At 49.3% G+C, this 21,160-nt stretch overlaps 1 protein-coding gene across 3 annotated transcripts in view; it reads left to right on the top strand.

Annotated features, from left to right (window-relative positions):
* ADAR (adenosine deaminase RNA specific) overlaps positions 1-21,160 on the top strand; it is a 261,026-nt gene that overhangs the window by 24,801 nt on the left and 215,065 nt on the right. The window contains exons 1-3 of one of the 3 annotated variants that reach the window (XM_086947600.1): positions 7,729-8,215; positions 17,576-19,083; positions 20,644-20,833. In XM_086947600.1, the coding sequence (XP_086803726.1) occupies positions 8,174-8,215; positions 17,576-19,083; positions 20,644-20,833 (1,740 nt within the window). In that variant the 5' untranslated portion in view covers positions 7,729-8,173. Of the gene's footprint in view, positions 1-7,728; positions 8,216-17,575; positions 19,084-20,643; positions 20,834-21,160 lie in introns of those variants that run through there. The other 2 variants (XM_086947601.1, XM_086947602.1) reach the window with 2 other exon arrangements.

Here is a 21,160-nt window from a genome sequence, read left to right as displayed (position 1 = left end):
GCGAGGCAGTCGGGAACATTTTGCTGAGCCTCAGGGGGTATAGTACCATTGCGTTAGCATCTTGTAGGCGTTTTCCCTCTGCGGGATGCTGCGAAAGGTTTTGGGGATGTCGGTCCACAGCCTAGCCCACTGAGAAGGTGTTATGTCGCCACCGACTGCCACTGTCTCTGGTAGGGGTGAGCGGGTGGCGAGGTAGGGTGCTGCAGTATGTTGTAAATCTGGGAGATAAGTCTCTTCAGCCCCCCTAGGGAGCGCGCCAGTTTCTCGAAGGGCGTGTAGGCCCTGGTGGCGGCCCGGTACACGTCGTCGCCCATGGTCCAATGGCGCAGTTGGGCGTATTGTAGGCCGGCGGTCGAGGGGAGATCGAATTCCTCCCTACAGTCGGGCCACGATTTAGGTGACCCGTCGAGGAAGAGGTCCCCTATGACTCTGCAGTCCCCTTGTACCCAGCGCTCAAAAGCGCGGGTCCGAGCTGCGGGGGGAAAGTGCGGGTTACCAGCGATGGGGGTGTGTGGAGAGGGAAACGTAGTAAGGCCTTTGGGCACCGCTACCCTGTCCCAGACGTCCAGAACCGTTTTTGTCGGAACAGCCATATACGCACTTCTTGAGCGCGGCAGCCAAGGCAGGTCCCAAATGGTGCGCCCCGTGACCACCCGGTCCATGTGGAACCAGTGCTTGTCGCTCTCGCGCACACCCCATTCTATGACGAACCGTAGGTGCGCCGCCCAGTAGTAGTGGAGAAGGTTCGGGCAGGCGAGACCACCCCTGTCCCTCGGTTCCATGAGAACTTTCTGCGAGAACTGGGGGCGTTTGCCTCCCCAAATGAAGGACTTGAGGTCGCGTTGGAGGCTTTTAATGCAGTGGAGCGAGATTGGGGTGGGCAAGCATTGGAAGACATAGAGAATACGGGGGAGGACCGACATCTTGACCGCGTTGAGCCGCCCCAGCCAGGAGACCATCAAGGGCTTCCATTTCCGTAGGTCCGCTAGGACTTCTTTGCGGCAGGCCGCCCAATTCCGCGCGGACCAGGTGTCCAGATGGGGCGTCAGGTCTAATCCCAAGTATTTTATGTGGCTCTCCGCCCAACGGTAGGGCATTGTCCCTTTCAGGAGGGTGATCTCCTCTTCAGGGACGGTGAGGTTAAGCGCCCAGGATTTGGCGTGATTAATTTTAAGGCCAGGCGCCTGCTCAAAGAGGGAGAGGGTATCGTGCACCGCCGGGAGGGAGTCCCGAGGGCGGGTAAGAGTAAGGATGAGGTCATCCGCGAACAGCGCCACCTTGTTGTCGCGCCCCCCGTGAGGGATTCCGTGGATATCGGGATTGCGCCTAATCAGTGCCGCTAACGGCTCCACCGCGAGGGCGAACAGAAGCGGCGAGAGTGGGCACCCCTGTCGCGTGCCCCTGTGTATCGAGAGCGGCGGCGTCAGCTGACCGTTGACCCGGATTCTGGCCTGAGGGCCAAGATAGGGGGCCATGCACCTAGCGATCATTGTGGGGCCAAAACCAAGTTTCTGGAGGACTGCTCTCAAGAAGGTCCAGTCGACCCGGTCGAAGGCCTTCTCTGCGTCCAGCGAGAGGAGGCAGGCCGGGATGTCCCAGTGTCGCACCTTACCCACTAGATGCGCCAATCTGCGCACGTTATCGGCCCCCTGGCGATCCCGGATGAATCCCCCCTGGTCTGGGTTTATCAAACCCGGCATGTATGGGTCCAGCCGCTTGGCCAGGAACTTGGTGTAGATCTTGAGGTCGGTGTTCAGAAGGGCGATAAGAGGCGCATAGAGCAGGGTCTTTCCCGGGTTTAGGGATCAGGGCGATTTCCGCCAGGCCCATGTCGGAGGGTGGGCCGGTGGAGTCGGAGAAGGAGCCGTATAGCCGCAACAGGTGCGGGCGGAGCTGGGTCAGAAATACGCGATAGAAAATTAACGGTAGTCCATCCGGACCCGGAGTTTTCCCTGGAGGGAGGTCCTTGACGGCCGCAGATATTTCCTCCTCCTGCAGGGGGTCCTCCAGCGCGGCCGCACACGCCGGTGACGGCAGGGATCCCTCGAAGTCTGTGAGGACGGCCTCCCGCGCCTCTGCAGAAGTAGGCTCCTCTCAGTAAAGGGAGGAGTAATAGGTGACAAATGCCTCTTGCTTGGCTTTTTCAGTGGCGGCGCAGGTGCCATCCTGCCGCCTGATGTTGGCAATGTGGGCTCTGGCCGCACGTGCCCGCAGTCTGCCTGCCAGCAGGCGTCCTACTTTGTCCCCGCCCTCGTAATAGCGTTGTTTGAGCGCCAGTAGAGTGCTCAGCCTTGTTGGTGCGCAGCATGCGGAGTTGCCCCCTGAGGTTGGCAAGCGTTCTCTTAGCCGTCTGCGAGGGGCAGTCTCGGTCTCGGGTTCCGCTTGCTTGATCTCACCGGCCAGGTCATTTTCCAGCCTAAACGCCTCCCGCCTGCGCGCCACCGCCAGTGAGGTAATGTGGCCTCTGATGGTGGCCTTAAAGGCATCCCAGACCGTGTGGAAGGGCAGGTCTGGAGTGTCGTTGATGGCGAAGTACGAGTCTATGGCGTCACGGATGCTAGCAACATCCTCTGGGTCTCGAAGGACACTCAGCGGGAGAACCCACCTCCGTTCCCGAGCAGGTCGGGTCAGCGGATCTTGTAGTAGTAGTTCCACATGCGCGTGGTCCGATAGGGAAATATCGGAGATGGCGGCGGCCAAGGAATCTCGGGTCAGATCAAGGGACGTAAAGAGATAGTCGATACGGGAGTATGTCCTGTGGGAGTGGGAATAGAAAGAGTAGTCCCGGGTGCCCGGGTTGTGGTAGCGCCACACATCCACAAGCCCCAGGTCTGTAATCTGCGCCCGAAGGGCAGAGGACATTGCCCCCGCTCCATTAAAGGGGGCCCCCGCTCGGTCTAGCTCCGAGTCCCACACTAGATTGAAGTCCCCGCCCAGGATCGTGCAGGGGTCACCCGATGGAAGCTGGTCCCGTAAGAGCGCTTGGAGATAATTGTCCTGCGACTGGTTGGGCGCATATACACAACCCAAGGTGAACTGCACAGTACCCACCTGCACCGAGGCTCGGAGGAAACGCCCGTCTGCACTCCTGAAGGGTTTCTTGGGTCCCCGTCTAATGCCAGCCCTGCAGAGAATAGCTACCCCCGCTGTTTTAGTGTCGGAAGAGGCCCAGAACTGTGTGGGATACCTAGGGTGCGCCATGCGCCTGGTATCCCCCTTCAGAAGGTGCGTCTCCTGGAGGAGGATAATGTCGGGGGAGTGGTGTAGGAGATAGCGCCAAAGCTGGTTCCGCTTGTTGGGGGAGTTGAGCCCTTTAACATTGAGTGACCGGACCTTCAGGGGTGTGGGAATGTTTGCTGTCATCGCGCTAGGGGGGGCGGGGTCGCGTAGTCACCCATGAAGCATCTTCCCCCTCAGACAGGGCAGCGGTCGCCACCTCCCAACCCCGTAGCGCCAGCACCCGCAGGGCCCACCGTGCCACCATTCCGCCAGCGCCGGGGGAAGACCATGCGAAAAGGCAGCGTGAGAAGAAGGCATGGAAAAAGAGAGGAGGGAAAGAAAAGGAGTACAGGAGAAACACAACCAAAACAGGCCAACAGGGCCATCGTACAGTGTCCCAAGTACCGGACATCCTCTACCCGAGGGTTTGGATGACCACAGGAATGTCACTTCCTACAGGACAAAGTGGAGGAGCGGAGATCTGGGTGGGTGAAATCTGGTCGTCTCGCTGCCCATCCACCCCGCTGCCACAGGGAAGTCCGGAGGAAGTACGAGTCAAGAGGCCCTCAAGTCCAGGCCAGACATCTAGAGGGCACCCAGGTACAGCAGCGAGGGGCAGGGCCCGGAAGGAACGGAGGCCTCCAACCGCTCCCTTCGACCCCCCCACGGGGGGGGATAACCGTAGGGGCGGTCCGCATGGGAGGGGGGGATCCCACCATCGCGAACAGGAGGGCAGGTTCGCCGGGGCATGATGAGACCAGTCCAGCCGTCCAGGGGTCGAGTGCAGGCTCAGGGCAGCGTGAGTCTCATTGTTCGCGTTCACTGGTCTCCCGTGGTTGAAGGACGATCCTCTCCCCCAGTGCCAGAGTCAAGGAGCTGGGAGGCCTGCTCCTCACGGTCTCCCTCGAGGGAGCGTATGTGCGCGATGATGTCCTGTTTGGCCTGTGAGGTGGAGAGGCTATCCACTGGGGGGGACCTGCGATGTCGGCGCACCGTGGACCAGTCGGGGCGCGGCGGGGCCTTCTCTGGATGGTGAGGGCGAGGCGGGCTGTGGTCCGGGGATTCCGGCATGCCGAGCAGTTGTGCCGCTTCCCGGTAAGATCTGAGGGCCCTACGCTTGTCTTCCCACCGAAAGATGAGGGCAAAGGGGTGTCCCCACTGGTAGGAAATATTAAGGGCTCTGAGTCTCTCCGTGATCGGGCGGAAGACCTTCCTTCTGTGGAGCGTGGTGGGAGCCAGGTCGTGGAAGATCTGAATCTTGTGTCCCTCGTAGCGCAGGTCCGGGTTGTCCCTCGCCGCCCTCAGTATGGCCTCCTTCTCCGTGAAGTAATGGAGCCTGGTGACGATGTCGGGTATTGGGCCCGTTTTTCCCCCTGCCCCGAAGACCCGGTGCGCGCGGTCAAGGCGCGGTGGGGGGGGCATCCTCCTCGCCCCACACCGCGTGCAGGAGTAGGGCCACATAAGCCATGGTATCGGACCCCTCTTCTCCGAGTGGCACACCCCGGATGCGGAGGTTGTTGCGGCGCCCCCTATTTTCCAAGTCCTCCTGCTTGATCTGGAGCTGGATATGTTGTTCCTCCAGGGTCGCCACCCTCTGCCAGATCTGCTCTAGGTCCTCGGTGCGGGAGTCGACCGTTTTCTCCAGGCCATCAACCCGGTCGCCCAATTCCGTGACCTCCTTGCGTAGCTCCTTGACGCATGTGTGGACCTCCGACCTGAGGGACCCAATTTCAGATTTTAAGTCAGCCATGAAGGAGGACATGAAGGCTTGGGTCACCGGAGGGGAGTCGGCAGGCAGTAGAGGTTTCCCCCCCGACGTCGAGGGACCCCCGGATGAGGGCGGCGAGCCCGCCTTGCCCCACATGGCGGCCACCGACGTGCCCTTATTCGTCGCCGCTGGGGGGTCCGGCTTGGTCCCTTTGCCGCGGGTCATGGTCCACTCGAGGAACCCGGGCACTGAGAGAGGAAGGGCAAGCTGACACGGTCTGATCCCGGACCGTGGCGGGAAAGCGTCCAAGAGAGGCCCCATGAGCGCCTCAACGGTCCAGCAATAGAAGGCCTAGGGTCAGGGGCGTCAGGCTGCGAGGTATAAAATGGCGGAGGCCCCCAGGGTCCCCGCAGGCCGGAGACAGGGCTGCCCAGTTAGTAGTCCACAGGGCACGTGAGGGCTGCAGGAGATTGGTGCGCAGGGGGGCTGCCGAAGCGGGTGTACTGGCTCCTCACCTCGCCTCAAACAGCCAGCCAAGGGGGCAAGGCGATGTGCAGACAAAAGGGGGTCGGAGTCGTCCTGCTGTGATCAGGAGCTGGGTCTCGCAGCGTTGGGGCCCCCGGCAGCTGTTGCAAGTCCCGGCCTTCCTGTCCCTCCAAGGCCTGGGCCTCTCTCGAGTGCAGCGTCCGATCAGCCTCCCGGCCCACCGCCGATGTGCCCCAGGGCAGCAGGGAGCTCGCAGGCAGGGGTCGCGTGCACAAGGGAGCCGGTCCACCACCTCCAAGTGCGTCGCCGCAGAGAGCCGATCAGGGGGAGAAGATGGCGGGCAGATCTGCGGCTGGGCCCCCCTATCGCCGGGCCCCTCCAGGGAAAGACAGAGGGAGGGGGGGGGGGGGGGGGGCGGCGCGCTGCAGCTCACCAGGTGTGTCCCGCGGCGGGCGATGAAGCCGGGGTCGAGTCTCGTGGGGAGGGGGCCTCCGGCGACCTCTCCGGGTCAGGCCTTCTGTTCCCGCCAAAGCCGGGGCCTCTCCTAGCCGCGGCGCCCAGCCAGTCGCTGCGTCCTCCGCCGGGGGCAGTCCGGCACCAGCAGCCTCGGCGTATCCGCTCAGGCAGCAGTCAGGCTCCGCTGGAGGGGTTCAGCCGCATATGGGGCTCGGGGGGTACCGGCGTCTCTCCCAGGCCGGCAATCAGGCCCGCTCCGTGGGAACCAGGCCAGGCGACTCGGCAGCAGACCCCGCGGCAAGATGGCGGCTAGAGGCCGATCGCCGAGGTCCCGGGGCTCCGATCGTCTGCAGCAGGGACTTCAACGGCAGAGGCTCGCCTCCAGAAGGGATCGCTGGCAGGGTCGGCAGTACACAGGGGGTCCCCAGGAGCAGAAACCCCCCCGGACTTCGCTGAAACAGGCTTAATTGAGCAGCGGGGGCGACGGAGCTCACACGAGACGCGTCTGCTCACATCGCTGTCTCGGCCACGCCCCCCTACAATAACTTTTATTTAAGTATTAATTATTTAGAAAATTAAAAGATTGTTATTTGTAATATCAATACATCTAAGTCATGTAAATAAAACACACATTGCATTACAAATGCTATAGGTGTCACATTTGCGAAAGTTAAAACTATTGACATTGTAACTGACAGCTATTAATTTTGCTATTTTCAAAACCAACACATAAAGTGTCATTTACAATACCAATCGCTCAAACTTTCCTAATGCGAGACCTATTGCATTTCCAATGCTTGTTAGAGAATGGACATCTAGGAGAGTGCCAGCTGTCCTGTCTCTTTCTATGGTGTTGGGCTTCTGAGGAATAGGGACAGTGGGGGCTTTCGATGCATGGCACCGACAGGCTGGATGAGCGCTGGTAGCCATCTTGCTCGTAACATAAGCTACAAGTAAGTTCCAAGAGAGCGAATTTTGTGCGCAGCCGCTGTACTAGTATAGTTTTCACTACTGCCCCCTGTGCTGGTCTGATGCTCACTCTACCACCTTGGTGAATCTTGGCATATTATTTTCACTAAGAAAAGTCAAAACGTTTGTTTTTGGGGCCTGGTTGAATTTGATGTGTGCCGTACCATCATTCTGTTAGCGAGTGGTCATTGAGGGCCTCTCAGCATGGTTAGATGTTTTTAAAACTGGTACTCGCACATTCCAGCATACTGCTGCCTTGTCTGTCGTATAAGCGCCAACACTTGTGTGCGGCGCTGAAGGGAAACTGTTGGCTACTAAAACTATAATTTTATTAGGGATGGGATTTTATAGTACGGTCTTTGTACTTACTTGGAGTGTTGTGCTATTATCTTGGCTCCTATATTTTTTAATGTGAATAGCGCTGCTTCTGGGCAGGTCTTTTACTGTGTTATAGAAAGAGGACTCGGTCCAAGGACATCGGCGCGATTCACACGAGCACCACTTAAATTACACAAGATCGGGTTAATTATTTTATTTTTTAGCACCGCGAGGTTGAGTGAGTTGTCCAGAATCGCAGGTTGCAGAGCTGACGCCGGGACTCGAACTTGGTTTCCCAGTTCCGAGGTCACCTGTTCTGGCAGTAATGTCACATCCTCTCATATTGGTACTCGGCACTGCCAGACCCTTTAGCGTAGGTTGCTGTCCTGTTTGACACCGACTGGCCAGCTTCCAGCTGGAGTCCTGTCGGGCACCGTTTGCATTGCACGGGGGAGTTTGCCACTCACAGCGGATACACCGAGCTGCACATGGCACGTATCCCCTCTGTTTACGCTCTGAGATGTAATACTCCGTGTGTTTTAGATCTCTACGCTTCCTTATCTGAAACCCGAGACTGCCTCGGAAAACCTCCCCTCTCAAGATGGCAGCCGCTGCCGCCCACTGTAACTCCGCCCTGGGTGCACGCTGAGACGAGGAAACGAGAGCAGAACTGGGAATGGAAACCGAAAGTTATCCGCGGCTGAGCGGGTGCTTGAGCCTCTTGCTGCCTCACTCGATGCAGGCGGGCACAGGCCGGCATTCGGCCTAAGAAGTCGCCCGGGCCCTCCATGGCAACCCGATGATTCCCTCGGCACAAGCGTCTATGCCTCGGACCTCACCGCGGAAGCCGTGGCCTATCACCAGCCTCCCGCCGACCCACCCGGCCCTGGTGTATGGCTGACATCCGGTTTGGGCAACCGGGAGCCGGGCACAGCTTGGCATTGGCCCGGACAAGCCCCGACTCGGAAGCCGAGAGGAGCACCTGGACTTGGGTTCCAGCTCCCCGAAGCCTCATCCATGACTTTCATGCCGGCGCCTCACACGGGAAGATCTCAACAGGTAACGGGGGTGGGCGGGAAGTAAACTACGAATACAGAAGGTCCAAAATGGATAAAATACCGATCACGGCAGTAAATCTATCCTAAAGCCAATGCCCGTTTTTGTTGCTGGGTCTACCGTCCTAACCCAGAGAACCCTCGTCCTACAAGTATCTTCAAGTGTCTGCTTAATCCTCCCCACCTGACCACCAATATCCACCCACAGTTCATTCACAGCAGTGCTTCTTAACCCATGGACTGTGGATCCCCACTTGTTCACTATTGGAAGTACCGGACTCCAGCCACAGCAATTTCTACGACTTGATCCTCAAATACACTAATCTACCAAAAAAAGTATACATCAAGCAAATACCCAAACTATTAACTGTTTTCTAGAATTCACACAAAAAACGACACAAATCGAAATTGTATTTAATGAGTTGGCTGGAGCCAGTACCCTAGGCTCCTAAAATGTTGTTTTTTTTTTTTTTTTTTTACTCCTGGTGCACCCTCCACTTTTTATTTTGTATATTCGTGCTTCAATTTAGGCCACAAATCCTCCATACTGATTGCTATGTCGTTCTCCCACGAACCAAGCAAACTATGCCAACTTAATTTTTAACGTCCAATTTCACTTTGCTTCATATTTGGAGGGCTTCTTAACATTTCCAAATTTGTTTTTTGTGTTTATTCTTTATTAATCTGCTAATATTGTATAATTGTCTAAACATTCACAGACCCCCAGAGATTAAGTCAAGGACTTGTGAGGTCCAGGGATCATTTGCCAAGAACCACAGGTCAGCAGGAGAGCCTTCAAACCTCACTGAGGCCACTTTTACTGGAATTGTAGATAAATTGCACACAGTTGGACATCTGAATTGAAAGTTCCAGCTTACTCCTCTCGCAATGTCTGATCCTGGCATGTTACATGCTCTATTTTTTTAAATTATTTTTTTATAATCACTTTGTCCAAAATCGGTGTACGTACAAACCCGTTAATCCAACTTTTATGGGTTGTGTAAAAATTTGCAAGAGGAAGACACGCTTGAATTAATATCAGCCTCTAGTGATTCCTACATTCCAGACCATTTTTTCCTCTCACTTTGCCACTCTACAATGTACCTGCCATATGCTATAATGTAAAACTACCACAACCTTTCCCTGATATATTTGTTCCTTTGACTTTTTCAGCTCTTTACTTTATTATCCCACCTAGTATAATCATATTCATATACTGCCATATCTTTCCTATCATCTTGATTGCTGTGGGACGTAGCTTTGTTTTTTTTGCCTCTTGTATGGCGGTTTACCATTTTTCCAAATTTAAATACACTTTCTTGTATTCTCATATAACAGTTTTATTTGTAGAGCACCAACTCTGACTCAAACTGTTTAAAAGCACTGATCAAAAGTGTGTTTTGAGATCAGGCTGTCTGGTTTGATTTTGGTGTATTTTATTGCTCTTCAGCTTATTATGAAGTATTTTGTCGACCGTAGTTTAGAAAAGCACCGAAAACTAATCTGTGCAGATCTCAAGACTACATCAGATTATGTAAGAGGCAAAGGGGTGCCCATTATGTTTCAAAAGAGGAGCAAAGACCAGGTTTTTTTAATGGTCTTTGTTGACCCCTTAGCTGTCACCAGATAGTTATGTGAGTATCACTAGAGAGGGGCTTTGGCTCTGTCCACATGTGTGCAGGGATCTTGGCGTACGCTTTTCCTCCTCTCCCACTCATTCGATAGCTGGTCAGGAAATTCAGGCAAGCATAACTCATAATGATCCCCACAGTTCCAGCATAGGCACAACAGCCATGGTATACAACATTACTAGCACTCCCTAGTACATCAGAAGAAACTTCCCAACCTTCCAGATGTTCTCACTCAGCAGCAAGGGCTGAGTCGAGTACCCAAATGCACAACAACTCAACCTTGCAATCTGGATCCTTAGGTTTTAGAGCTTGGGTACTTGCAATTACCACCAGAATGTATGGACATACTAAAGGAAGCCAGGAGACCAGCCACACAGGCATGTTATGCAGCAAAATTGAAACTCTTTCTACACTATTGTCTGCACACAATATAGACCCTTGCACTCCATGTGAACAGCAACTGAAATCACATTAAGCATATACTTCCATAAGACTACATTTAGCAGCAATTGCTGCATATCTGCAAAACCGAGCACGTCCATCTTTTTTTCGCATACCTGTAGTGAAAGCTTTCATGGAGGGACTCTAGTAATTCCACCTCTTTCACCTCCTGTACAGTCATGGAATTTAAACATTGTGTTAACAAGATTGATGCCCACGACTTTTGAGCCTATGCATAAAAGCAAGTTGCACTTTCTAATATGGAAAGTGGCTTTCCTCATCGCAATTACATCCTTAAGGATAGTTAATGAAATACATGCCCTAACTATTGAGAAACTTTATTTCCAGGTTTTCCAAGACAAAATGTGATTACGCATCAACCCAATGTTTCTGCCAAAAGTAATTTCACCTTTTCACTTGAATCGGACACTATATCTACCTGTTTTCTTCTCAAAGCCAAAGACCATTTAAAAAGAGCACCACATACACTTGATGTTAAAAGGGCCCCCATGCTAGGTGGAAGGAACCAAACCCTTTCGGAAAACGCAATTGTCGCTTTAACAACCCTAAGGAAGGCTAATACCATCTCAAAGGCATGAGTCGCGAGATGGATTGTCAAATGCATTCAAAATTTGGTACATAAAACCCTGTTGGGCTCATTCCACAAGGAAAAAGGCAGTATTAATGCCCGCCTTTGGAATTAGTAAAAAACAGAAAGGGAGGTCTCCTCACGATTCCAGTCTGGGGACGAGGAGTGAAAGACGAGCAAAAAATCAAAACAGTCCCTATCTTTAACTAAAAAAGAGGATAAAAAGCAAATGGCTATTAAAAACAAGTTGTCGACGCAGCGTTTCGGTTTTTATGATGACACCTTCATCAGGACAGGGTTCTATACAATAAAGAAGCATAGTATTAAAATGTTATGTTAATACTATGCTTTATTGTATAGAACCCTGTCCTGATGAAGGTGTCATCATAAAAACCGAAACGCTGCGTCGACAACTTGTTTTTAATAGCCATTTGCTTTTTAACCTTGGTTTTGTGTTTATAATATTTGCACTACTGAACCATTGGAAGGGTGCTGACACTCCTTTTAAATATTTTATATTGTGGCACTGTAATTAGCATTTGATATTGTATATCTTGCAATAAATTGTTTAAAATTTTTACAAAAACTGTTTTTTTCTTTGTGTATACATGTTGATAGAGTGGTTTCAAGTGTAAGGATCTCTTGAGTTATGATGGTACACTATGGATAGGATTATCCTCTTTTTTAGTTAAAGATAGGGACTGTTTTGATTTTTTTGCTCGCCTTTTTAATTATCCAGATATTTGTAAAGCGGCTGCTTGAAAAACCCACACGATTTTACCAAACACAATTGTGTAGATGTAAAAGCCCGACAACAATCTCTAGTTGGACAAAAAGTTCTGCCGACATTATTTCAAGCAAATAAGTACATTATCTGATTCTATAAAGCCACAGTGAGAGGAGTACCCCTTTACAGTCTAAGCGTAATGTGTATCTGCACTCAACACATGCTATGAATGGAGTATGTTTCTTACCCTGTAAGCATTTATTCGTAGTGTGTAGTTGATTCACATGCACATGCACCCTCCCGCCTCCCCAGCAGGTATTAAATTGCTTCAAATATACGCTAAATTCAATCATGTTAGACAGCAAACTCTACCCCAGCAAAAAAAAATGACCTTACTCCCTGCATGGCAGGCGAAAAAAACATTGCCCTTAAGGAACAATTGGACATGCACATTACCTCTGGGGAGGAGATACATTGCGCAACGTTGACCATAAAAGACTTTCTTGCGAAAAACAAATTGTAGAGACTGGGCCCATCACTATATGCAGGAGTGTGCACAGCATGTGAAACTGCAGCACTACACGCTACAAATAGATGCTTTTAGGGTAAGTAACGTGCACTTTAATCCTAGCACTTACTCTCCACCCGCACGACACAATGCGTTTTTTTGGAGGGGGTGGAATTTTCTGACCTGGACACCCACGTGTCACAGGGGTGGGGAATTTTTCTATCCAGACGTCCGAGACATCTAGATTTCTTACACGGGCAAGAAGGTTTAAGTTGTAGTTTATCCGAAGAACAAGTAAACAGTCTTTTGGAAATTCGATACACAGCTGTTCAACCCTGTTGGTCACAGCCAGTTAATAAGTAGCTCTGAACAGTTTATTGGCAGTGAAAGGGTCAATGCAAAATCTGGGGCCTGCACTTTCATTTCCGCATAGCAGAAGAAAAATGATAGATCAGTGCTCAAAGTTGCAGCCAGCTCCGTAGGGTCTTTTGTGGCTTCTGGGCCCTCCCTATGGTCCTTTTTATTTTCTTCCAGCACGAGATGAACATCGACCTTCTGCAGCTCCAGTACACTCATAGCGCTGGCATGTAAAAAGCTTTCTTGTGCCTCTTGGCCCCTGCTCTTACTTCAACCCTATGACCCACCCCACCCTTTTATTCTCTGCTCCACCCGTGGGCCTCATACTGCCCCTACATCCCTTCACCATCGGAGCCTACAGTAAAGTACCTTGCTTTCCCTTCCTTTGCCTTTTCTGTACACCTCATTTTTTTTTTCTTCCATAAGCCTGTATTGAACAGTTGGAATGACACAAACATCATTTTGATCAAAGACTGCAATCTATTCTGTATTCAGAAACTAAATTGACATTGCTATATAGAAGTAAAATAATGCACACCAAACCACAGCACATCCGATGGAGAGGGGAAAAGAGCAGAGGAGTAGTTTGTGTCTATGTGGTTTGTGAGTGTTCCGTGAAGCGTCCGGAGTGCATCGTGTCAGGATCTGCGTTGGTTGTATGGTTCCGGCAAGAGGAGAACCCTTTGGGTGTATGTCTGGATTTACAAGCTGGTGAAGGTAGGATATGCCAGGGGGTCTGTTGCGGGCAGCATCAGTTCCCGTAATTCACCCAGTAGCGTCTGACAATGGGCAGTGTTGTTTAACCGGTGTTTAGCCTGAGGTGCCGGTCTGCTGTCCCAGTGAATCGCCACCGTCTCTTGGCGAGCACCAGCAGCATTGCGACAAGCTTGCGATTAGCGTCTGAGATATCTTTGACATTACCCAGAAGGCACAGTAGGGGGGTTAGGTACAATGTGTTCGCTAATTATGGAGCACACATCTAGCCAAAAGTCTGAAAACTTTTAAAGTCCGTGCCGGGAGCAGAGCATCTCATCCATCTGTCATTATTTATTAGTCCCATCCTATGCAGAGTGGCGGGGGTAGAGTATAGCCGATGTAAATATTTAACATGAATGAGCCTAGATGGTAAACAAGTACAGGAATTTTGGGAGCACACTTTTTTTTGTGGTGGCGATGGCACCCTGCCAGTGAAAGAAGTTATTGCCACATTTGCATTTTATTTCCAGCCAGTTCATTGCCTAACCAAAGTTTGATCTCCATAACTCTTCTAAATCCATGGTCAGCCAGATACCAAGTTATCTCGTAGAACCACCAGCCCAAACGAATGGGTAGTCCGTGGTGAATGGTTGCGTGGCATCTGTAAGGTGGAATAGAATAGACTTGCCCCAGTTAACCTGGACCCCGGATAAGCAGCCAAAACTGATAACCTCCCTGGTCATGGGAGCCATGTTCTCTTGCAGTTCACGGATATAAAGCGTGAAGTCATCGGCATACATAGATGTGACCAATTCACGAGCCAAGAAACCAATGCCTCGCTGAGTGTGGTGCTGGCGCGCCGCCAAAGGCTCCATAGCAATGGCCAATAACATAGGGCAGCCCTGCTGTGTGCCCTTAGCGATTACTATGGGATCAGATACCTGCCCGTTGACTCTGATCCGTGCCGTAGGGAGTGTGTAAAGGAACTCTATTTCCCTAACAGAATCGTCACTAAAGCCCAGGTGAGGAAGGCGGTAGAAAAGGACGGGCCACTCAAGGGAATCACATTCCTTGGTGGCGTCCAGGAGGGCGGCTGCTGCCGCAGGCAGAGAGGGTTTGATTTGGTGAAGGACCGAGAAAATGGTGCGCAGGTTATGCGAGGTGGCGCACCCCGGTATGAACCCCGATTGGTCTGGACGAGAAATTAATGGCATGAGTGGGAGGAGACGATTAGCGAGAAGTTTAGCATAGATTTTGTTGTCGCTATTAATTAATGATAGTGGGCACTCTGTCTTGTCCGGTTTTAATAAGAGAGTGATCATGGCTTCATGAAGGGAGGGGTGGGGGAAATCCCACCCAGGTCCAGAGATTTGTTCTACATCTCAGCCATGTGTGGTACAAGGAGGGACGCGTACTCTTTATAAAATGCAGGGGTAAGCCCGTCTGAACCTGGGGCCTTGTCACCCGGGAGACCTGCGATAACCTTAGAAATTTCCTCTTGAGTTAAAGATTCATCCAAATGTTCCCGATGGCCGTTGCCAACTTCTGAGGGTCTCGAGCTGAAAAAGCACACGCACACCTCGTTGCTTGGGACTTTTCCGGGAACTTTTTATGTTCCTGTGTTTCCAAACAGGGAGCCAGCTCACCTCGGGCCCTTGGGGTTCAGGACACCGCACAAAGCACAGTCCTGTTCAAGAAGGACGGGACACCATCCACTGCAATGTCCCTTCAGTCTCTTCCTTCGTAAAAGCTACAAACTGCAGGCCAGCCCCAGATCACGAAGCAAGGGTCAGTCCTATCCAGCAGTCTCTTCAGCAACTTCTTCCTTGACAGATTCTTCCTGACCACGAAAGAGGTCAAAGCTTTTGCAGGCTCGCCCTGTCCATTTCGCCATTCAAAACTACGCCAAATTCTAGGAGTTTCAGTTCTTAGTTATACTCCTTCATGTCTTTGAAGTTCTTTGTGCTCAGGGGTCCCTGACCCCCTACCTAAATCAGTTCTGGGTGTCTCCCTTCGTGTTACCTTTTTCCCTTTGTTCCCTTTGCTACTGGGGGTCTGGATCCTTAAATCACCCAGCAGGAGATGGGTCAATTGGTTTATAGCACCAGCCCAGGCCTTTTCACCTCCCGAGTATTGCCCCAACCCCCCCCCCCCCAACATCAGCCCCCCCCCCAACACACCTCTTCCCTCCCCTTCCCTCCCCTACTCTCCAGATGCAGGGCAGCCTGGTGCCATCTCAACTCCTCCCTGGGTCAAGACCTCTCCCAGCTCCTCTCACCTCTTGGATCCAGACAGTCAATCCACATTCAGCCGGCACACACAGAAATGCTAAAGGCACAAAACTCAGCCACTTTCTAAAAGAGTGGTGTCTGACCACACAGTGACAAATCCACTTTCACAGAAAGATGTTATGACACTGAGTTCGTACATACTAAACTTCACCTCTCCATTTTAAACTGATAGGAAAATAGGCTAACAAACACAACACCCATTCTGTCCTATAGGCAGGATGGCCTTTTAGCAGTGAAAAACGAAATGGAGTGTTTTTCACTGTCAGGACATAAAGCACACCGTAGTATATGTCCTGACTTTTACTTACACTGCACCTTGCCCGGGTGGGGGTTAACTGGGACCTACCACAGGGGTGCCCAATGTGTGTGAAAAAGGGAAATTAAGGCCTGACAAGTTGTTGCTCTTGTCAGGACAACATGCTAACTTAGCAAGCCGCGTGCAGGCCTGAGTTCCCTTCTCTGCGCGCCTTTGCATACTAGCCCTGGCGCACACAGTGCACATCACTAGGGACTTTAGTAAAGCAAACACACCAATCGTGGCCAACCAATTACCATTTCACTTTAAACCGGGAACACTTGTACTTTGACACTGATCAGCAGTGGCAACGCACCCAAAGCATCTAAAACAAAGGAGATAGAGGCAAAAAGTCAGGTGCAATCACACCAAGATATGCCAGGTCTAACCGTTTTTTTCACTTGCTTCGTGGCATAAGAGCTTTGGTTCAAAGTGGGGGATGTATTAATTTTCTTGTTACTCACTTGGTCTGCACAATACTCCTTCCTCTACCTGGGGCTTAGCAGGTAGGCTTGGTCCTGTTTGCCAGTGCGCTCTTCCTAGAGTCATTTTTTGCTCTCAAAAAGGCAACATTGCCAAAGTAATAACTGGCACTGAACAAAACTGCTTTGTGTGCAAATATGTTCCTTGTAAAAGAGCAGAATTTTGTCCGACACAGTGAAGCCAGCCAATAGAGAGAGCTAGCATTTTAATAAAAAACAAAAGGTCTTACAAATATGAATGTGTAGTTTTCCCCCAGCAAAAATCTGGTGAGTGTTTACAAGTTCACTTTTTCGCCAACCACATTTTTTCCAGCCCTTGAAGAAACTTTACTTCTGCTTTTGTCAGAGGTAAATTTCCAACCTTTCTCAGTATGGGAAAAGCTGGTAACCCCATCTCCCCACCCACCCTCAATAAAAAAAAATCCTTCTATATTATTAGTCTTACATAACCAGATGAAATTGCTGCTGTTATTTGATGGTGCAATTTGTGCCACCAAAGGGACAAGTGACTTGTTATAGGACAAGTAGATTTATGAAGCTACCTGTCTCTTGGCCATGCAGATATTTTATGAAATGCCACACCCCTGCACATGTACTTGATTGTTGGACCTAATGCTGGCTTGGTCACTCTTAATCATTTGGTGGTATGGGTGACTATTACAACTCATAATTTATCATACCAGTTCTGAATTTTGTTGAGAAATCTGTGCCTGGTGCAGAATTCAATTAAAAATAAAGCAGTATAAATGACATTTAAAATCCTGTGCAGGACCTCCTAAGTATTTCACATTAATGTATCTTTTAAACAGGGCTTCTGTGGTGCTGGTAGGACCTAATTGTTCTTTCTAATTGTAGTTTACTCTGAGCCACCTTTTGGACAATTCACTTCACATAAAGCTTCAATGCACATCTTCAAACCACCGTTTTGGCTTTTGTAGTGTACAATGTCAGCTTTTAGTGTAAGATGGCACGGGAGGTTGAATGTGCTTGCAGAGGGCACTGGAGTATGTCTCTGGAGTACATGCCATAACTAGACTGAAATGATCAAAGGTTTTGATAGTGTTACAAGTAGTTTGATTGTCCTTGTGAGGATGTAGCATTTGGGAATTGTGATGGGCAGCTTATGCATTCTTTATGCTTATCAACTATCCGGACTCTGTGAAGCAGCTTTTAATTCTGAACTGAACACTAATGCCTACAGCTCGTTGCACACACATCTATGGTAACAATTGTAGTCTTGCCAGTATTTGCACTATGAACAAGGATTGTGGTGGTCTCTTAGCAGCTGTGCCAAAATTTTCATCAGCTCCAATTGTAATTCTCAGTTTTCTTTCTTTTGTTCCATAGGGATTCAATTCTGAAGCATTTAAAGCACAACAAAGAAATTTCCCGACAGTGCAAAATACAGGCTTCCCCACTAATCAAGCCGGAGTTTTGAGGCATGTACCTTTGTATAACGAAAGAACCTTCAGACACCCAGCGCCATTTCATTTAGGAAGAACTCGGGCACCTCTTTCCAGGAGTACAGCAACCTTCAACCCACAGGGCTATTACAGTGAAGCCACATCCTATAGGAATCAACAGGCTTATTCCCGAGGTACGTCTTATAGCAGTCCACAAACCAACTTTGGAGGCCCAAGAACCAACAGCAGTCACTGGCCGCAAACCCAGTATTCTGTGTGTAGGCCACAGAACACCCAGAGGTGCTCCACAGAAGCATTTGATAACCTTTCACTTCATCTGCAAAACCTTTCTCTAAAGAGTGATCATGAGAAAGAGATCTTGAATATTTTGCAACGACTTGGCAAAGGTCAATTCCTTCCAGCTCGTGATATTGCACACAAACTTAAAATAAAGAAGAAGGAAGTCAATCATTATATCTACAAGCTGCACCAAGAAGGGAAGCTTCAGAAAAAAGGTGATACTCCTCCACGTTGGTCTATTGCAGACTTTTCTGTTGGACACTCACAAGACATTTCTAGTAACATTAAAGGTCGGAACTCCAAGATAAGCACAGAGGAAGACTCCTCTCAATATAGGGAAAAATCTACACACCATTATCCCGAAATCTCAGCAACTATCCATCAGGTGCAGAAGACTACAGAGGTTGGAAACAAAAGTGAATCCACATACGAAGAAAGTTCAACTGACGAAGGAAGTTCTTCTGTAAACTCTGAAGAATTTGATTCTGAAACCATGGTTGTAAACAGGGAACAAATCTGTGAATATCTTTTTGGCGTTGAGCAATCGACTGCAATGAACATTGCAAAAAATATAGGACTTAATAAGGCCAAAGATGTGAACATCACTCTTTATCAAATGGAGAAGCAAGGCGACATTTGCAGGGAGGCCACAACTCCACCCAAGTGGTCCCTCACTGAGAAAAAGCGTGACAGGATGCAGCTGAAGAGAAAGGCTCATGAGGTGCTGGTAGCTGAATCAGTGAAAGATGAGGATTTGGATCCATCTTCTGATGCATTTGAAGTAGGAGAAGAGGAGTCTGAGAACGTGGGCGCCGGTTTTGGTTCTGACGATATGAATGGAGGAGAAAAAGAAGCATTGAATGACAACACTCTTGATTTGGATGGATCTTCTGGTGAGCCTCCGAAGAAGCGAATGAAGGATGAGGCACTGAATGGCAGTTTTGCCACAGATGATGTCACAGAGTTTGGAGATAATGTGGGAACACCACTGAATTTTGCAGAACCCCCAATTGAGCGTGTGCCACCGCTGGAGAAGCTGCTGCTGTGTATTGAGAAAAATCCAGTGAGTGGGTTGCTTGAGTACACACAGTTTTTGAATCAGAAGTGTGATTTCATCATCTTGCAGCAAACTGGACCATCACATGATCCAAGGTAAACTGAAATAGTGACTACCTTCCTTTGGGGATGGTTGGGTGAGTTCAGCACTGTTGTTTTCTTTGCATTTGTTACAGCAAAAGAATGAGGTTTACTTGGTGGCACTAACTTTTATGACTGCCTGTGTTAGTACTGTGCTTAGGTATGCTTCAGGCTTTGCTGTTAGAGGGGAAGCAGTTTGGAATAGGGTAATTGATGGATAGTACTGTTGGCAATGATACTATAACATAGCCGTAAGAGTGGAACTGTGTCTAACGCAGTTTGCCTATACATGGCCAGTCAGTTAAGTGATAATATATCCTTTTTAAACTTGTAGACTTGTTTGTTATTCTGTTGACTGCTTGAAAGGGTAACATGAGCACAGTATAATAGGTGAGAAGTTTGACATAGTCACCTGGAATAGTTATTTTTTAACACCGTTTTATTGTTTTTAATAACTGTATTCCAAGACCTGGCTCTGTTTCTGCCATTTTCATTTTATTTAGATGCATGTTAGACACAAGTATGGCTTCTTTTGTTAGTGTAAAATATGCATTTACTTGTTGATTTGGTAACTGGCCTGCATGAGCCCAATCAAATGTAACGTGTCCATTTCTCATCCAGTGTTTGAATTGATTAATGAGCAGTTTTCAGAGTTGATTCTCATTCATACTATTTGTTTCTGTGGATGGAATATGGGGTGCAGTGACACAGCATTAAAAGCAGAAATGTTTGCATGCCTGTACACCTTGTGCCTAGTATGGTTTGGATGTTGAATGTCTGTATGGATGACCATAGTGCAGTTTACATGAACAGTAACTGTGTTTCCGATTAGGCAAGGGAAACGCCGAATGCTACAGCTTGCCTAGATGTTGCTCTTTGCAACTTTCGTAGTTGTTGGATGCCAGTACTATCAAGAAACATGCACTGGCCATTGATGTCCAATACACGGGTTTCTGCCTGTGTAGAACTACACTTTGAAAATTGCTACCCTTTTTACATAAATGTGTTGTTTTCCTTGAGTTTGACTGTCCTGTCATACAAGTAATGACTGCTGTTTGCACATACACTGATCGCTTCTTTGGGCCAGAGAAGTGTTTAATCACGGTTAGCTTTGAGAACTGTTTAACTGCAGCCCAAGTTGTGTCTGAGAAGCTTGGGCTCCGGGATTGTTCAAATAGTGCCATAATGGTGAGGGTATTTTTGCGTGCTTCTAATTTGGCAAGGATGCAGCTAAGATCTGTTTAATGAAAGGCCAAGACCTGCACCAATGACAAAATATTTGGTTCCTGTAGACTGATGGTTAATGCTCAGGGCACACAGTTTCTGTTGGGGTGTACTTGGGCAGTGGACCATGCCCACAAAGTTTGGACTTGTCTACTTAATATCCAGTAGACCAATATTTGAAACAATTGTAATGGAATATTCTTACCTATGCCTTATTAGAGCAGTCAAATATGGTTTTGTTCTGTTTTTGTGTGCTTTTTTCGTGGGTCTGGGTCTGTTATGTGCATTTTTTTGTATGCCTCTGTTCATCCCTTTCCTTGTATTTTTTTTAATTCCCTAAATACTTTCCAGATTTAAAATTCAGGCAGTTATTGATGGTCGCCAATTTCCAGTGGTTGTAGCGGCAAACAAAAAGTTAGCAAGGAAAGAGGCGGCTGCCTGCACTTTGAAGATCCTGCTGCGTGAGGCACGCGGTGAGGAGGAAACGGAGGAAGCAGAGGATGCTCCGCAGCCTGAATTGGAACAAGAGAAAATGAAAGTGGTACGTAAATTATTTTAATATCTGAAATAATATTGTTCCTCTGAAGTGAAGTTTTGAGTAATTCTCCAGTGAGTGACACTCTACAGTTGTCACTTTGTGATTATTTACTGACTATTACCGAAGAAGAAAGAATATTGCCTTTTGAGTCTTAGGCTTTTAGGGCTATTAGCATATTTTACTGTATATTCACATACTTTGCATTCCTATCTTGTTTTTTCTTTTCCATTTTGAGGCCATCAATGCCTTCTCTCCTTTTTCAAGAAACGGAGATGGGAAACACCGGCTTTTAAGCTTGAGGGGTAACTTGTTATCTTACAATTGGTGATT

The sequence above is a fragment of the Lissotriton vulgaris genome, chromosome 12, assembly GCF_964263255.1.
Source record: "Lissotriton vulgaris chromosome 12, aLisVul1.2, whole genome shotgun sequence".
Classification (NCBI taxonomy): Eukaryota; Metazoa; Chordata; class Amphibia; order Caudata; family Salamandridae; genus Lissotriton; species Lissotriton vulgaris.
Note: the sequence above shows the minus strand (reverse complement) of the source record. Positions and strands in the feature narration are given on the sequence as shown.